General features: G+C 51.2%; 1 protein-coding gene across 2 annotated transcripts in view; it reads left to right on the forward strand.

The window, feature by feature from the left end:
- CDK12 (cyclin dependent kinase 12) overlaps positions 1–16,682 on the forward strand; it is a 29,019-nt gene extending 12,337 nt beyond the window's left edge. The window contains exons 5-14 of one of the 2 annotated variants that reach the window (XM_009096694.3): positions 407–577; positions 1,301–1,490; positions 1,832–1,888; positions 2,365–2,466; positions 4,540–4,617; positions 5,960–6,076; positions 6,635–6,766; positions 7,789–8,003; positions 10,638–11,081; positions 13,364–16,682. In XM_009096694.3, coding sequence (XP_009094942.2) covers positions 407–577; positions 1,301–1,490; positions 1,832–1,888; positions 2,365–2,466; positions 4,540–4,617; positions 5,960–6,076; positions 6,635–6,766; positions 7,789–8,003; positions 10,638–11,081; positions 13,364–14,049 — 2,192 coding nt within the window. In that variant the 3' untranslated portion in view covers positions 14,050–16,682. Of the gene's footprint in view, positions 1–406; positions 578–1,300; positions 1,491–1,831; positions 1,889–2,364; positions 2,467–4,539; positions 4,618–5,959; positions 6,077–6,634; positions 6,767–7,788; positions 8,004–10,637; positions 11,082–11,837; positions 12,370–13,363 lie in introns of those variants that run through there. The other variant, XM_050985770.1, reaches the window with a different exon arrangement.
- Positions 16,683–16,955: the final 273 nt, after the last annotated feature.

Raw genomic sequence — 16,955 nt, forward strand, 5'->3', positions numbered from 1 at the left:
ACACAGATGTTATAATTCACTCTATCACAATCAGAAACCAACTATTTATTAATTGCAATATAGTAGAAGTGTATCACAATATAGTGTAAGCATTTCTTGGCTTAGCAGCTTTTACCACACCATACTGCAAATGCCTTAAAGCCAATCATCTAAAATTACTCTTTGTGGCTCCTACTACAATGCATCTTTCATGGTTCTATTTCTCCAAAGTATCTGGTCTTATTTATAAGGCCTCTACAAATCCATTTCTCTAGGAAAAGCACAAGTGTCAGGTGAGAGCTCCTAGCAGAGCGACTGAATTAAAATGAGCAGGGAAGTCCTCTGGTGGGCATTTTCCCTGCTTGGTGCTGCTCCCAGCTTCCCTGGGAGTGCAGGTGAGCAGGCTGTGAGCCTCTGTGCCCTGCAGGTGAGCTGGTGGCTCTGAAGAAGGTGCGCCTGGACAATGAGAAGGAAGGATTCCCCATCACAGCCATCCGCGAGATCAAAATCCTGCGGCAGCTCATCCACCGCAGCGTGGTCAACATGAAGGAGATCGTCACAGACAAACAAGATGCACTGGATTTCAAGAAGGACAAAGGTACTGCTGGCTGCAGGGGTGGTTTTTGTTCACCACAGATGTGATGTTGCTCCTTGGTTTAGTGTTAACTGGGCTCTGGGGTGGGTTTGTTTCTTTGTGTTCGTCCTGCGGTTCCAGCGAGGTTGGATCTGGCTCTGGCCTCGCCTCAAAGGGCAGGTTCCAGTTGGAGTGAGTTGATTGCATTCCTGCAGAGTCACAGGAGAGCAGTCTTAAAAAAAAAAACCTTTACAGGGTCAGTTTTAACACTGATTAGTGGCAACAAACCTAGTAGTAGTGTGAAAAGTTCTTTGTCCTCAGTCACGGTGGAAGAAGAGTTTTAGCATCCCACTGGCTCTTGTTTGGGACCTTCTCTTCCAGGAGAGAGAATGGAGCAGCCCAAACACGAGTTCAAACCATGCATGGTAATCCTTCAACAAACTCTTGTAAGAAAGTAACCAAAGCATGAAGGTAAATGTGGCCAGAACTTCAGAGGAAGTTATTTTGAGTGTTATTTAATTTCAGATCTCAGCTTGGTGGGGCTACTTTCTTGTTTTGGGGCTTTTTTACCCCTTGAGGGAAAAGGACACCCAGTAAGTCCAAACCAGGGAAAAAAAAAAAAAACAAAAAACAACTCCAGCAGAATTATGCACAACAAAGATCTTTCAACAATTTAATCTCCTTTCATTCCTCCTCTTTTTTGTGTCTCTCCTTTTGTTTTCAACCATTTCTGTGTTTATTATCCAGGTGCCTTTTACCTTGTGTTTGAGTACATGGACCATGACCTAATGGGGCTGCTAGAATCTGGCTTGGTACATTTCTCAGAGGACCATATCAAGTCTTTCATGAAACAGTTAATGGAGGGTCTGGATTACTGTCACAAAAAGAATTTCCTTCATCGAGACATCAAGTGCTCCAACATCTTACTGAACAACAGGTGATCACTTGTACAACAATCTTGTCCATAATTACAACCAAATGTCTCAATATCCACCTAAAAAATTCTCTGGGGTTTTGGTCTGTTTGTGGGAAGGGTTTGTGATAAGATGACACTGAATTATTGGTGGGTTTTTTAAACTTTGTATTTCTTTGAAGCATTCAGTGAGAAATGGAGAATTAAGTCTGGCATATCCAGCAGTAATTCTTGCAAATGTGGCTTTGTGAGGCTTTTCCTCACCCTTTAACTGGGGTTGAAGTAGGAGTTGGGTTCTGATGGGTCCCTGACAGCTCAATGCATTCCATAATTCTGTGATTTAATTGTGGTTTTTTGTCTTTCAGTGGGCAGATCAAACTTGCAGATTTTGGGCTCGCCCGACTCTACAGCTCAGAGGAGAGGTGAGGAAGGGGAAAGGGTTTATCTGGGTGGGATGAGCTTCTTCCTTCTTAGTTATCCACACAATCCCTCACTTGGAAATCCTGACAAATTATTTTCACCCAGCTCCAGCTGTTGGACAGATACACTCCTGGCTGGTGTTAATAACTTCTCATTAGAAGAGCAGCTCAGAAGCCAAAGCTTCTTCTCTGCTTGCTTTGACCTACCCTGGAGTGAGTTTTGCTCCAAGCTCAGCCACCATTCAGTGATGGCAGCCTGCTGAGGGTCAGGAATTTTCAGTCTTTGGTACCTGCAAGTCCTGATTCCTATAAAATCCATGCTACCTCCTCAGCTGTTTTTAACTCAGAAGTGCAGACACCTGAAACCCCCCTGCTGCCACTGACAGGTGTAAGTGCAGCTGGGAAGTGAAATCAAGCAGTTTTCAGGCTTTTGTGGCTCCTGGGATGAGTTTTTATGTGGTTTTTTTTTTGCTTTGCAGCCGTCCCTACACCAACAAAGTCATCACGTTGTGGTACCGACCCCCAGAACTGCTGCTCGGGGAGGAGCGTTACACCCCTGCCATTGATGTCTGGAGCTGTGGGTGAGTCCTGCTGCCTTCCCTGCTCTGCTGCCAGCTCCTGAGCACTCCCATGGCAGCTCCTCCTTGATTTGTGCCACTTCCCACAGCTGGATCTGCCCCAGCCATGCAGGGTGTTAGGAGGAGACGGAATATTTCCCATGCTGTGAGAGACAGGAGTGTGTCCCCTCGTTAAAACCACTTAGGAAAAACTCCTAGAAAGAGGTTTCCCTTGGATTTGAAGTGAGAAGGGGTAAAGAACAGAGTTTTCATTATTAAAAATCCATGGCAGCTCCTCCTTGATTTGTGCCAGTTCCCACAGCTGGATCTGCCCCAGCCATGCGGGGTGTTAGGAGGAGACAGGAATGCTTCACAGTGCTGTGAGGGACAGGAGTGTGTCCCCTCGTTAAATCCACTTAGGAAAAACTCCTAGGATGAGGTTTTCCTCGTTGGGTTTGAAATGAGAAAGTGAAAATTCTGTTCTTTATGCTATTTAAAATCCATGGCAGCTCCTCTTTGATTTGTGCCAATTCCCACAGCTGGATCTGCCCCATCCATGCAGGGTGATAGGAGGAGACAGGAATATTTCCCATGCTGTGAGGGACAGGAGTGGGGAAATGAGCCCTCTCATTTCCCCACTTAGGAAAAACTCCTAGAATGAGGTCTTCCTCATTGGATTTGAAATGAGAAAGTGAAAATTCTATTCTTTACCCTATTTAGAGTGCAAACCAACCTGACATTGATGTACCCTTGAGATCAAGAGGGGTGACACTGCTGTGGAGGGGTGACACATTTGCCCTGTGCTGCTCACTCCTTCAGTGTGTTTTTTTAGAGAATTTTTCTCTAAACTCTTCAAGTTGCTGTTTGCCACTATTTTTTTTTCTCAGCTATAACATTTTCAAGCAGCTGTTTCAGGTTTCAGGAAGTTTCAGTAGTACAGAAAGCCTGGGGAACAGGAGTCTGGGCAGTTCAGCCACAAAGGTGGAACATTTTCCCAAACGATTCAGAAGCAAAGACTGGAGGATTCACCAGTAGGACCAAGGGTGGATTCCCCACAGTGTGCACTTCCCACTGGGATGTTCCAGCTAAACCTCATAAGGGTTTTATAACACAGAGACAGGTTGGGAAAACTATTAATTAATGATAATTACTGACTGAGGCCCAGTTGCTGCTCAGTTCCCATTCCAGCCTGGTGCCTGCATCCCCCCAGCTTCTTCTGGCACTGATTCCTGGTGGCTGAGGAGAGATGCTGAGGGCTGCAGGAGTCAGAGGTGCTCCCTCTGTCCTCTCTTTCCCTCCCAGCTTTACAAAAACTCTGTGTGCACAGATAATCTCCTCTGCTGGCCCTGGCAGCCACAGACCAGCAGAGGGAAGTTGAAAATCCAAACAAAAGCTGAACCTGGAGGAAATGGGAGCTCTGGGCTCTTTTCTCTTGTCACTCTTTTCCCTGCAAAGAGTGAACGTGTCAGGGGCTTCCTGCAGGAAGCAGCCACTTGAGGAGGTGATTCCCAGGGCTGGGGACTCTGTACACACAGGTCACTTTGTCACTACAGAAGAAAACCAATAATTAATGATAATTACTGACTGAGGCCCAGTTGCTGCTCAGTTCCCATTCCAGCCTGGTGCCTGCATCCCCCCAGCTTCTTCTGGCACTGATTCCTGGGGGCTGAGGAGAGATGCTGAGGGCTGCAGGAGTCAGAGGTGCTCCCTCTGTCCTCTCTTTCCCTCCCAGCTTTACAAAAACTCTGTGTGCACAAACCCAGCTCCTCTGCTAGCCCTGATAGCTTGGAGCAGCAGAGAGAAGTTGAAAACCCAAACAAAAGCTGAACCTGGAGGAAATGGGAGCTCTGGGCTCTTTTCTCTTGTCACTCTTTTCCCTGCAAAGAGTTAACGTGTCAGGGGCTTCCTGCAGGAAGCAGCCACTTGCAGGAGGTGATTCCCAGGAGCCCAGGGCTGGGGACTCTGTACACACAGGTCACTTTGTCACTACAAGCCCTGATGCAAATCACTCTCCTCAGGCAAAGCACAAACGCTGCCGTGTTCAGACGCTCATCCCCAGGGTTTGCTGTCGTGACCTCTTGCTTTTCCTCCTTCCAGCTGTATCCTCGGGGAACTGTTTACAAAGAAGCCTATTTTTCAAGCCAATCTGGAACTGGCTCAGCTTGAATTAATCAGGTAAAGCTTTGCACACTCATGTCTGTGAGGGGAGGTGCTGTGGGAGCTGCTCGTGCACACAGGCAGTGAGTTAGAGGAGCCCTTGTTCTCTAACCTGCCTGGAAAACAGGGCCAGGAATGAAAATGGGAATCATCAGGTGTCCACACCTACCCCAGGTGTGTGGTTGCTGATTTATGTAGCCTCAGTAAACCTTGCTGTTTGAGTCCAAAAATCACCAACCTGAATTACTTCTGACACTGAAAGTTTTAAATCCTGGAAGGGTTTGGGGTGGAAGGGACCTTAAATCCCATCCAGTGCCACCCTTGCCATGGCAGGGACACTTTCCCCTGTCCCAGGGTGCTCCAAGCCCTGTCCAACCTGGCCTTGGACACCTCCAGGGGTATTAAGTCCACAGCTTCTCTGGACAACAGCCTCACCACCCTTATTGTAAAAATACTAAAATTTAGTGAGTTTGCAATGTTTAAAGTAAGAAACATTATGCTTTTAAAATTTTTAGTAAGAAAAATAAAATGTCATTGTTTGAATTGTTTATAAACTCAAGCTCAACATTTTCCTCTTCCTGGCACCTCCTTTTTCCACACCTCATCTGAGCTGTGCCCAGCCCTGGCTTCTTCCTGCAGCAGGTTGCTTAGAAAGGTGTTTTCCCTGGGGTTGGTGGCTCTGAACCTCAAGTGCTGTGTCCAGTTCTGACCCTCCAGTTTAGGAGGGGCTGGGGAGTGTCCAGAGGAGGCAACGAGGCTGGTGAGGGGTCTGGAGCACAAACCCTGTGAGGAACAGCTGAGGGAGCTGGGGGTGCTCAGCCTGGAGAAAAGGAGACTCAGGGGTGCCCTCACCACTCTCTGCAGCTCCTGAAAGGTGCCTGTGCTCAGCTGGGGCTGGGCTCCTTCTCCAGGAACTGTCAGAACCACAGCACACAGCCTTGGGCTGCACCAAGGGAAATTTAGGTTGGATATCAGGAAAAGGTTTTATACAGAAAGGTGATAAAGTTCTGGAATGTTCTGCCCGGGGAGGTGGTGGAGTCTCCATCCCTGGAGGTGTTGAACAAAGCTGGATTGGCTCTGGGTGCCAGGGCTGAGCTGAGGTGTTGGGGCTGGGTTGGACTTGATGATCTTGGAGATCTCTTCCAACCCTGTAATTTTGTTCTGTGAATTCTGGGAATTTTGGGACTGGGGAGGTGATGGAGTCTCCATCCCTGATGTGGCTCTGGGTGCCAGGGCTGAGTTGAGGTGTTGGGGCTGGGCTGGACTCGATGATCTTGGAGATCATTTCCAACCCTCTGATTCTGTGAATTCTGGAATTGTGTGAGTCCCACCTGGCTGACTGTGCTTCCCTGCTCCCCAGCCGGCTCTGTGGGAGCCCCTGCCCAGCTGTGTGGCCAGATGTGATCAAGCTGCCCTACTTCAACACTATGAAGCCCAAGAAGCAATACCGGCGGCGCCTGCGCGAGGAGTTCTCCTTGTGAGTCAGGCTGGGCTCCCTGTCCCCTCTCCCAGCACCTCATGCACCTCCAGAGAGCTTCCCTGGGGCTGGGGACTGCTCTCCTGGAAGGGTGGCATCTTCAGGGGGATGTTCTCTAGGGTTTGGCTGTGGGATAATCTTGTGGGAGTTGTGGCAGAGGTGCTTCTTATACATGGTGAAATACAGAGTGGAAATATCCTCAGCTGGGGGGGACCCACTGGGATCATCCAGTGCAGCTCCTGACCCTGCACAGACACCCCAAACATCCCACCCTGTCCCTGAGAGTGTTGTCCAAACACTCCTGGAACTCTGGCAGCCTCGGGGCCATGCCCATTCCCTGAGCACCCTCTGGGGGGAAAAACCTTTCCCAAAACCCAGCCTGAACCTCCCAGGCGCAGCTCCAGCCACTCCCCACACCTGATGCCTGCCCTGCTGCTGCCTTTGAGCTGCAATGAGCTCCAGTCTGTGGATTCCCCTTAGGATTGAGGTGTCCTCCTGCCACTGAGCTTTTCCACAGGTTTTCCATGATCTCATCCACGTTTCCCACTCTCCCCACAGCATTCCCTCCTCTGCCCTGGACCTGCTGGACCACATGCTGACGCTGGACCCTGGCAAACGCTGCACAGCAGAGCAGGCCCTGCACAGTGACTTCCTGAAGGACGTTGACCTCAGCAAAATGGCACCTCCAGAGTAAGTCCCAGCTGCCATCCCTCTCTGTGAGCTTTGGGAAGGAGACATGGTGTTCTCTTCAGTCCAAATTCTGATTTCTGGGTTTTTCTCTCAACTCTGCCCTTGGTCATGTAGTTGAGCAAATGGTTTTTCCTGTGCTGTTGGTTTTCTGCCTGATGAGAGGCTGGGTTTGTAAAGCTCAGTTTAATGTTTGTAAAATGCTCTAAAGCTCTGCTGGAAGATGTGCAGGAGTAGATGTAGCACAGCCCTGTGTCTGCCATGGAGAACTGCTCAGGCCTAATTAAGGCTGTGTGTTAATTGACTGCCAGAGGTGAGCAGTGTCACTCAATTTTCTCTCACTCTAGTCAAGCAGATAAAACTTATCTGGTTTGTGTGAAAATGCAGCCACAGCTCTGGAGATTCTGTTTTCTTCAATGTTTCTCAAGAAAGGGCCTTTCCTAACAGTCCCAGAGCTTGATGCCCCCACTGGTTTTGTGAGATCCCAGCACATTCAGGGATCAGATCCCAGTGCAAAGTCAATGATTTTCACACTGCCTTTGCTGACCTTAGGACCTGCCCCTTCCTGTGATAGTCTGGCTGCAGTCAGGGATCATGGAATCCCAGGGTGGTTTGGTTGGAAGGGACCTTAAAACTCATCCAGTCCCACCTCTGCCAGCCTTGGACACTTCCCAGCTTCTCTGGGAAATCCATTCCTTTCCCTTCAGCACCTTCACAGGGAGGAATTTCTTCCCCACATCCCACCCTGAGTCCATTTCTCCATCTGTAAAAGTGGAACAACATTACATGCATCCACAGAGTTGCATCCTGCAATGGTTTGGGTAGAAAGGGACCTTAAATCCCCCCCAGTGCCACCCCTGCCATGGGCAGGGACACCTCCCACCAACCCAGGGTGGCTCAAACCCCATCCAAGCTGCCCTTGGCCACTTCCAGCGATCCAGGGGCAACACAATCTGTGCTAAGGGCTTCCTGAGGGTTTTGAGGATTGCCTTGGTTTCCCTGCCATGTTTTCCCCTCTCCTGCAGCCTCCCCCACTGGCAGGATTGCCACGAGCTGTGGAGCAAGAAGCGGCGGCGGCAGCGGCAGAGCGGGATGGCCGTGGAGGAGCCTCCGGTATCAAAAGTTTCTCGGAAAGAAACTACCTCTGTTCCAAGCACAGACACTGTGAAAAACAACAGCAGTCCTGTGCCCCCCCAGCCTGCCCAGCTCAAAGCAGAGCCTGGTGCTGCAGATGCAGTAGGTCAGTGCCCACCTGGGTGTGGAAAAGGCTCCCGGTGTGTTCCCTCCCTGGGGGTGGGAGGTTTGGGTTTGTTTTTTAGCCAGTCTGGTTCTTTCACCTCTAATTCTGCACAAAGGGTATTCCAGGCTCTTCCTGTCCTCATTTCTTTTTGTTTTGTTGGGTTTTTTTTTTTCCCCTCCTCTCTCTGCTGTGAAGATGCAGAAGGTTCTGTCTGGGCTTCAGAAGTCACTGATGAGCTGACTGTGAATTTGTTCTGAGCTGTGGTATTAGTTCTAAAAGAGGCTGAATGATGAAAGGAGTCGTTGAGTCACTTCAGCCAGTGGAGAAACAAATCATAGGAGTCATAGGCTGGAAGGTGGAGCTGCATCCAGGGTGTCCAAATGAGCTGAAGTTTGATCCTGTTGATAAATTATATGAAGATAAGGACTGGGAAGTGTCAGGCTGGTGGGCAAAAATGAACATTATTGCACTTTGCTGCAGAAAAGGTCATCCAGACTGGCAGGACCTGGACTTGTGCACTGTTCAAGCAGTGACCAACCCCCCCTGTGCCCAAAAAATAGTTGGAGGGGAGGAATGTGGATTTACACAAAGCTGCCCTGATTGTTCTGTAGAAGCCTTACAAAAACCCAGATATGGGCTAAGGCTTCCTTTGTGTCCAATGCTGTGCTGACAAGTAACGAGGAAGACAGTTCTTGCTCCAGGGAATGCACAATCCATGTGTTCAGTGAAACATGGCAGATGGACAAAAGGTGGTGCTTGGATTAACAAACAGCTGGGAAAAGAATGTCCCCTTCTCCATTGCCTACCAGCAAGAGAAGCTCCATTTTAAGCTGCTGAAACCAAAGCCTTGCCACCCTTATTCCCAAAAAGTTCCAGCGTCACTGTCAGTGTGAAGGGACACCCTTGTCACTTGTCATTGGGCTGTGAAGGGAGGTGATGCCACTCCCAGGATGTATTTTAGGATAACCTGGATCCTTGCAGGTCAGGACAGAGTCCTGTGATCCCAGGCCAGCTCCCAGCAAGGAATTGCCTTCTGCTTGACCTAATTCCTTGTGCTGTGTCAGGGAACACGCCCTTCCTGCATCCCAAAGAGCAGCTCAGCTCCATCCTGGGAAACCTTCCCAGTGCAGGAGGGAGTGATTTGGATCTGTGGGGCTCTCAGGAGGGGCCAAGCTGTGGGGTGTGACCCCTGCTGTGGGGTCTGGGCTTCCACTGCCATCCTCATTCATTGCCCCCTCACCCCCCTGCCACAGCCTGGTATCCTTGGGCTGCCCAAAGCCAGGAATGGGGCAGTTAGGCTTGGCTGAGCTGATTGTGAGCAGCAGCCAGGTGTGCTGTGGTTTTGGGGGGGCTGGGGGCAGTGCAGCAGCAGCTCTGTGGGTGCAGTGTGTGTGCAGTACCACGGGGTGCTGCTGCCGTGCCACCGGCGCAGGGGCTGCCAAATAAATCCTCCCAAAATCCTCCTCCCAGAGCATCCCTGCCTTCCCCCAGCCTGGGGACACAGACAGGGGGTGGTCAGGTGCTGTGGGATGTGGGGAAGGGGTCTGCAGTGCTGTGGGATGTGGATTTTTGCTATGGGATGTAGAAAAGGGGCATTCGGTGCTGTGGGGTGTGAAGACAGGAATGTTCAGTGCTGTGGGATGTGGAGAGGGGATGTTCCTTGCTGTGGGACATGGAAAAGGGGGGTTCAGTGCTGTGGGACATGGAAAAAGGATGTTCCTTGCTGTGGGACATGGAAAAGGAGGGTTCATTGCTGGGGGATGTGGGGAGCAGGTGTTCCTGGCTCCTTGCTGACAGATGTGGATCCAGGACATGGAGAAGGAGAGTTCCTGGCCATGGCATGTGAAGAAGGGGTATTTATTGCTGTGGGATGTAGATCATGGCTGTGGGACGTGGGGAAGTGATGTTCCTTCCTGTGGGACATGGAAAAGGGGGGTTCATTGCTAGGTGATGTGAATCATGGCTGTGGGATGTGGGAAACAGGTGTTCATGGCTGTGGGATTCAGATCATGGCTCTGGGATGTGAATAAGGGCTGTTCCTGGCTTTAGGACATGGGGAAGGGCTGTTCCTGGCTGTGGGGTGTGGATCATGGTTCTGGGATGTGGAGAAGGGCTGTTCCTGGTGGTGGGGTGTAGGGTAGGGGCTGTTCATGGCTCTGGGATGTGAGGAAGGGCTGTTCCTGGCTATGGGACATGGGAAGGGGCTGTTCCTGACTATGGGACATGGGAAGGAGCTGTTCATGGCTGTGGGATGTGGATCATGGCTCTGGGGTGTGGATAAGGGCTGTTCCTGGCTATGGGACATGGGAAGGGCTGTTCATTGCTGTGGGATGTGGATCATGGCTGTGGGATGTGGGGAAGGATTGTTCCTGGCTATGGGATGTGGGGAAGGGCTGTTCCTGGCTCTGGGGTGTGGATAAGGGCTGTTCCTGGCTGTGGGACATGGGAAGGTCTGTTCATGGCTGTGGGATGTGGATCATGGCTCTGGGATGTGTGGAAGGGCAGTTCCTGGCTCTGGGACTTGTGGAAGGGCTGTTTCTGGCTATGGGACATGGGAAGGGCTGTTCATCACCACGTGCAATACCAAAATCCCACCCCTCACCTCCCTGCCACTGCTCCCCGTGTGTCCCGCAGGCCTGGGCGACATCACCCAGCAGCTGAACCAGAGCGAGCTGGCTGTGCTCCTGAACCTGCTGCAGAGCCAGACCGACCTGAGCGTGCCCCAGATGGCCCAGCTGCTCAACGTCCACTCCAACCCCGAGATGCAGCAGCAGCTGGAGGCTCTCAACCAGTCCATCACGGCCCTGACCGAAGCCACGGCGCAGCACCACGAGCCCCCAGCGGCGGCAGCAGAGGAAGCCGTGGAGGAGCCGCCTGCGGAGGTGCCCGAGGAGCAGCAGACTCCTCCGGAGGCAGCCAGCGCTCAGGGAGACATGCAGAACGTGCTGGCCGTTCTGCTGAGTCAGCTGATGAAGAGCCAGGAGCCTGGGATAACCCTGGAGGAGAGCAACGGGGAGAAGAGCAGCGAGCAGCGGGGGTCCAGGAAAACCCCGACGAGGCATCCCGAGGAGAGCACAGGTAAATGAGAAACACACCTGGTGGGAGCAGTGAGAGCATCCCAGAGAGTGCTGCTGGTTGAGCTGCAGCCAGGAATGAGGGCTTGGAGTGTTGGGAGAGAGGCAGCAGGGGAGTGGATGGGAGGAGGGAAGGGGAAAGGGGTAGGATGTGGTTGGACATCAGGAGGAAAGACCCTGACTCCCCTCCCTGCGGTAAGTGCTGGACTGCTCAGGAGGTTGAACAGCTCTAAACAGCCCAAACAGGCAGATATTACCCCAAAATCCATGAGTGCTCCACTGTGAGTGGGCCAGTGAAGGTGAATTGGAGGTTTTGGGGTTTGCCCAAAAATGGAAGGGAAGTTTGGAGGGTCAGTTCTTCCTCAAACCCCCCCAGCAATCAGTTTGCACATCCAGGGAGGTTTTTTGCACAGGATGCTGCTGCACCTCTGCATTTTTTCCCAGCTCTTTTTCACCATCCCCTCCCTGCCCTCTTAAAAAAAAAATAAATCAATAAATAAACATGCAGAGATAATTTTAAAGAGCTGAAATAGTGGTGAGTGCTGAAGGGAGGGATAGTGGCAGCTGTGTGGGTAAAACCTGAGCATCCACGAGTGCCTGGTTCTACCTGGAGCTGATTTTTGAGCCCTCAAGCTGAACCAAACGAGTTTAAAACCCCCTGCTTGTGTCAGTGAGCTCTCGGATTTCCTTTCCAAAGGTGAGTGTAAATGTCTCCATGTCTTTTTTTTTTTTGTTTCTGTTGATTTTTTGAATTTATTAGCAACAGCCTGTGACGACCTCACCAAATTGTAGAAGCGCCTCCTGAGTTTGTCTCAGACTCTCCGGGGAGCCTGTTTTGGCCCGATCCCACCTCCTGCAATGTAGCTGAACGTGCTGTGTTCTCGTGCCTTCAACACCCGCCCACCACGAGCCAGTTGTGATCGTGCTTTTTTTTTTTTTTCTTTTTTTTTTCTCCTCCTTTTTTTTTTTTTTTTTTTTTGTTGTTGTTGCCCTAGACCTGGAAGATAACTAGGTTACTGTAGAGCAGATGGAATTCGATGCCGTTGTTCTCTGTTGATAATTCTTTGGAATGATTTGCTGTCCCCCAGATCAGCTTGGCTTTACAAATTTTACCTGAAGATTGTTTTTTGGGTTTTTTTTTTTGTTTTTGTTTTATTTTTTTCCCGTTGTTGTTTTATTTTTCTGGATTTCAATACAATCTAGTTTTCAAAGTGGACTGACGGATACGGGTGGAGGGGTGGTCCTGGAAGACTACTGGTTTTCACAATAAAGTTTGACCTTTTTAATAACCAGTTTTGCCAATGATTTGAGGATCTGATTCCAACGAGGTGTCTGTGGGCTCTGCCATCGCCAGTAATTCCTTCCCCCGTGGGCGAGGGAGAGGAGGCAGCTCAGGTGTGTTGCTCCAGGAGGAGGCAGGGCTGGTTTTGGGAGTGGAGCAGGTGGTGTCCCCTCCCTGCCATGGTGTCACCTGCCGTGGTGGTGTCACCTGCAGCCGTGGCAGTGCCTCAGGGGAGGGTCGGTGCTCTGCTCCCTCTCCCACCTCCCAGCCAGGCCCCTTTGTGCTTCCTCGGCCTCACAGGCTGGGATGGAGCGGGGGGGGGCTGGGGTTGATGGAGCTTTGTATTTCCAGGAGGGAAACAAATCCTAATTTGGGAGGAAATGGGGGTGAAGGGGCAGGGGGGAGGAAGCAGGAGGTTTTTCTCATGCTCAGGACAGTCTGCTCGTGCAAATATTCGGGGGGCGAGCGTGTTTTGGACTCTGTTGGCCAGGTCGGGCAGCAGGGCTGGGGTGGGTGGGAGGGGGCAGGAACGGGTGCCCCGCTGCCCTCGGGGTGCTGAGGGGGCACTCGGGAGCTGGCATTCGTGTGCTGGGCTCGGGTTTGTGTTGGTGCAAGGCGGCACATCCCGGCCGCGCTGCCCCTGGAGCCGGAGCTGGGCGGTGCCGCGTCCCTCGGACAGCGGGGGGAGCGCGGGCTGGCGTGTGGCTCCACATCTGCCTCCTGCTCGGAATTAGCCTTTGATCCGGCAGCGGGAATTCCCTGCACGGGTGCCCAGGTGTTAGGACAGCTGTTGCCGGCGAGTTGGGTGCGCGGGGGCCGGGGCGAAAGCGTTAATGAACATTGTTAATGAACGTTGATCTCCCAGCCAGCCAGTTCAAACTCTCCCTGCGCCTCTTCCCAGAGCATCCCCGAGCGGGCGGCCTCGGCAGGGATCGGTTTGATTTGCTTAGAAATGTCTTTGTGTCTGTTTGAAACGGTGTTTAAAAGAAGTCACCCTTCCACAGCGTGTCCTCCTGGCATTGTCCCACCAGAGAAGAGACCCCCCGAGCCCCCCGGACCGCCGCCGCCTCCTCCCGTGGCCGAAGGGGATCTCTCCGGAGCAGCCCAGGAGTTGAACCCGGCCGTGACGGCTGCGCTGCTCCAGCTCCTTTCGCAGCCCGACCCGGAGCCGCTCGGCCACGCCGCGCAGGAGCCACCGGCCCCGGACTACGGCCGCTCCCAGCCCGCCAGGACTTACAGCACCGACAGCTCCGAGGGCGGATTCGGTGCCGAGGAGCTCAATCCGGGCCAGACTCTGCTAGAACCTTCTTCTGCCCAACCCCTGGGGAAAAGCAGGACCTTCTTGGGCTCCGTGAGCCACCTCGGGGAGAGCAGCAGCTACCAGGGCACGGGCTCGGTGCAGTTCCCGGGGGACCAGGACCTGCGCTTCGCCAGAGTCCCCGTCGGCATCCACTCGCTCGGGCAATCCTTCAGCAAATCCGAGGGGAGCAACAGCAACGCGCTGCTACACCCAGAGGCCAAAATGCAGAGTTACAGCGAGCTGGGGCCGGGAACGGCCGGTTCCAGTGGGGCAGGAACAGGTCACAGCTGGGGTGCCCCAACCCAGGCGCCGTCTTCCTACGGGAAGACATTCCGAGGGCCTGGCCGAGTGCCTCCACGGGGGGGCCGGGGCCGGGGGGTTCCCTACTGAGATTCCTGGGATCCCCCCCCTTGCCTCTCCTCCTTTAGCCACAGGACTTGATTTTTTTTTTTTTTAATTTTTTAATTTTTTTTTTTTTTTTTTTTTTTTTTTTTTGGCCAGAGCAAGGTCTCGTCCGCATTTCAGCTGCTGCAGAGCTCCCTGGGCATCCCTCCCTCATTTGGGGGTCCCCACTGGCCTCCCCTGCTTGGTTAGTGACAAAAATAATCCCAACCCTGCAGCAAACTGAGCCAGGAGAGGGGGGGGTTGATGGAAAAGTAGGAGTGGAAGGAAGAAGGAATTTAAAAATGAGGTTACCCCAAGCTGGGCACTGGAGTTTGCCGGTGGGTCAGGGAGGGCTGGGGGGAGGCTGCTCCCCAAAGCGGTTTTATTTCTGTTGTTGTTGTTTTGTTTGTTTGTTTTCCCCGTTTCCTTAAGAAGAAAAAAATGAAAGAACAAATGAGAAGGGGAATTTATCGATGCAGAGGCACCTGGATGGGTTATCCCAGCAGCGGGGACCTGGGATGGGACACTGGTTGTGTTTGATTTATCTGATGTTGCTTTCTTTCCATAAGGCATCCGGTTTTCCCTCTGCTCCAGGGCCAGTCCTGTCCCCTGTGACAGCAGCCTTAGTACATTGATTTTTGGGAAGGGTCTCTGGGTGTTGGATCCCTCCTGCTGGAACTTGGCAGGGGGAATTGTCTTTTTTTTTTTTTTTTTTTTTTTTTTTGGTCTTTTGTTTTAATTTTTTTTTTTTTTAAGAGCCGAGGAGAACACCTCCCTGAAAACCAGGGATTTCTGCCATTTGTAACTTTCAGAACCCTTCAAGAATTTAAAAAAAAGGAAACAAAAATCCCAACATCTGGTGGGATTTGCCACCAGATGGGAGTGATTTGTCCCCGGAATCCTGGGCCAGTGCTGCCCATCCTGCCGAGGTCGGTCACATCTCAGCCCTTTGAGGTTTTCCAGGTGTTCCTGTGTCATTTCCATGAGCATATTTCTATTTTTGTTGTTGTCAAGGAAGTATTTACGATGGATTTTCTCCTCCCACAGACCCTTGCGCTGTTCATTTCAATGAGACTTAAAAAGAGATGAATAAAACAAAGGTACCTATTATCAGCTTTTTTTTTTTTTCTCCCAATAGACCTTTCCTATGGAAAACATTTAATTTTAGAGCCGACAGTTCTGGAGTGTTAAAGGGGAGGGGAATTTTGGGGTGGGCCGAGAGACCTTCTTGCTACTAACAGGATTTAATTTCTTTTTTATACAGAGAGATAAATTTAAATAAATGCACCTGAATAGGTGATGCTTCTCCACCTGGGGAGATCCTGCCTTACCCAGCTTTGCCGTGGGAGGAAGGAAGGGAGAGAAATTAAATATATAGATATATTTTTTATTTTTATTTGCTGGTGATATGCAGGGACCGGTGGCTCCCAGCACTGAGGAGCAATGCTGTTTGCAGAATTCCCACTGGAAATTTGTAGGGTTTGGGATGGTTTTGGGGTTTTTTTTTTTTGTTTTGTTTTTGTTTTTGTTTTTTTCTTTTTCTTTTTTTTTTTTTTTTTTTTTTTTTTGTTGTTGTTGGCTTGATGATTTTTTTTTTTTAACTTAGTTCATGCCTGATGTGCAGAGAGAAAAAAAGAGAAGTTCTGTGAGACACAGAGTGCACTGAACCCACCGAGGGGCTTTAGGGGGGATTTCATTTCTTTATTTCCCCTTTTCCTGGCACCAGCTCCAGGCTGCCATGGAGCTTCTGCTGCTGCTGGTTTTTTTCATTTCCCAACCCCATCCTCTTTGGAAGGAAAAGTCTCGTTCCTGTGCTGAATCCTCTTAGGAAGCTGATGCCTATTTATTGTCTCTCCAAACTGGCACATTCCCAGGAAAGCTGCCGGGAACGAGCTGAGCCGTCCTCGACCTCCTGCTCCTCATGCCATTCTCATCCTGGCTTTGGGGCCCCAGTTTGGGGTTATCAGTCCCAGTTTGGGGGTCATCAGTCCCAGTTTAGGGTGATCTTTCCCAGCTGGGTCTCCCCAAGTCCTCCCTGGCCCAGCTCCACCTCCTGCAGCAGGGCTGGGGGCCAGCGAGGGCTCCTGTCCCCTGTCCCAGCCCCAGCCAGGGATGGACATTCCAGGCATCTGTTCCCTGCTCCGTGGCAGCTGCCAGCTGTCCCCAGGGCCCCTCGGGGCTCCTGTGGAAGGTGATTCCATCATTCCTTTCTTATTCCACTCCCAGTGGCTTTTCCTGACTGGTCCCAGCACGAGCCTTTCCATCCCTGCCAGGGGGTGTGGGGGGAGCCAGCCTGGCCAGGTCCTGGGGGGCTGTGGGACCACTCCTGCCTTCCATCACCTCTTTTTCATGTATTTCCCCCCCACCCTTTTATTTTTATTTTATTTTTAATTTTACCTTTTTTCCAATGCTCTGCACAGGGAAGACAAAAGGAATTCACGGTGTTGGGTGGGACTTGTGCATTTGGGAGGATTTAAACAGGTGCAGTTACAGACAAGGGGGTGAGGGCAGCTCCCCCCTCCTTCCCCCCATCCTGGCTCTGGGTTCAATCCCAAATTCTCCCACTGTAGCAGTTCCCAGCAGAGAAGCCTCTGGTCAGACTCTTGCTGTACCTCTCCCGAGTTTCCTTTGGAGACCGAGCGCGCCTTTTTTCGGTTGTACCTTTGTCTCTGTACAGATATTTTGTAATATATTAAATTTTTTTTTCTTTTCAGTTTATAAAAATGGAGAAGTGGAGATTGGAAAATTAAATATTTCCTGTTACTGTATCTTGGTTGCCTTTTGCTCCGTTGCTTCCCCGTAGCCTTTGGAATCACACGGTAACTTGTGTTTTCCTTGGAAAGCCTTTTATTCCCTCCTGGTGAGAGGGGTGGGATTTGGCATTGCCAGCCTCTGCAGGCCCCCAAATTCCA

This window comes from Serinus canaria, chromosome 27 (genome assembly GCF_022539315.1).
Source record: "Serinus canaria isolate serCan28SL12 chromosome 27, serCan2020, whole genome shotgun sequence".
NCBI classification, from domain to species: Eukaryota; Metazoa; Chordata; class Aves; order Passeriformes; family Fringillidae; genus Serinus; species Serinus canaria.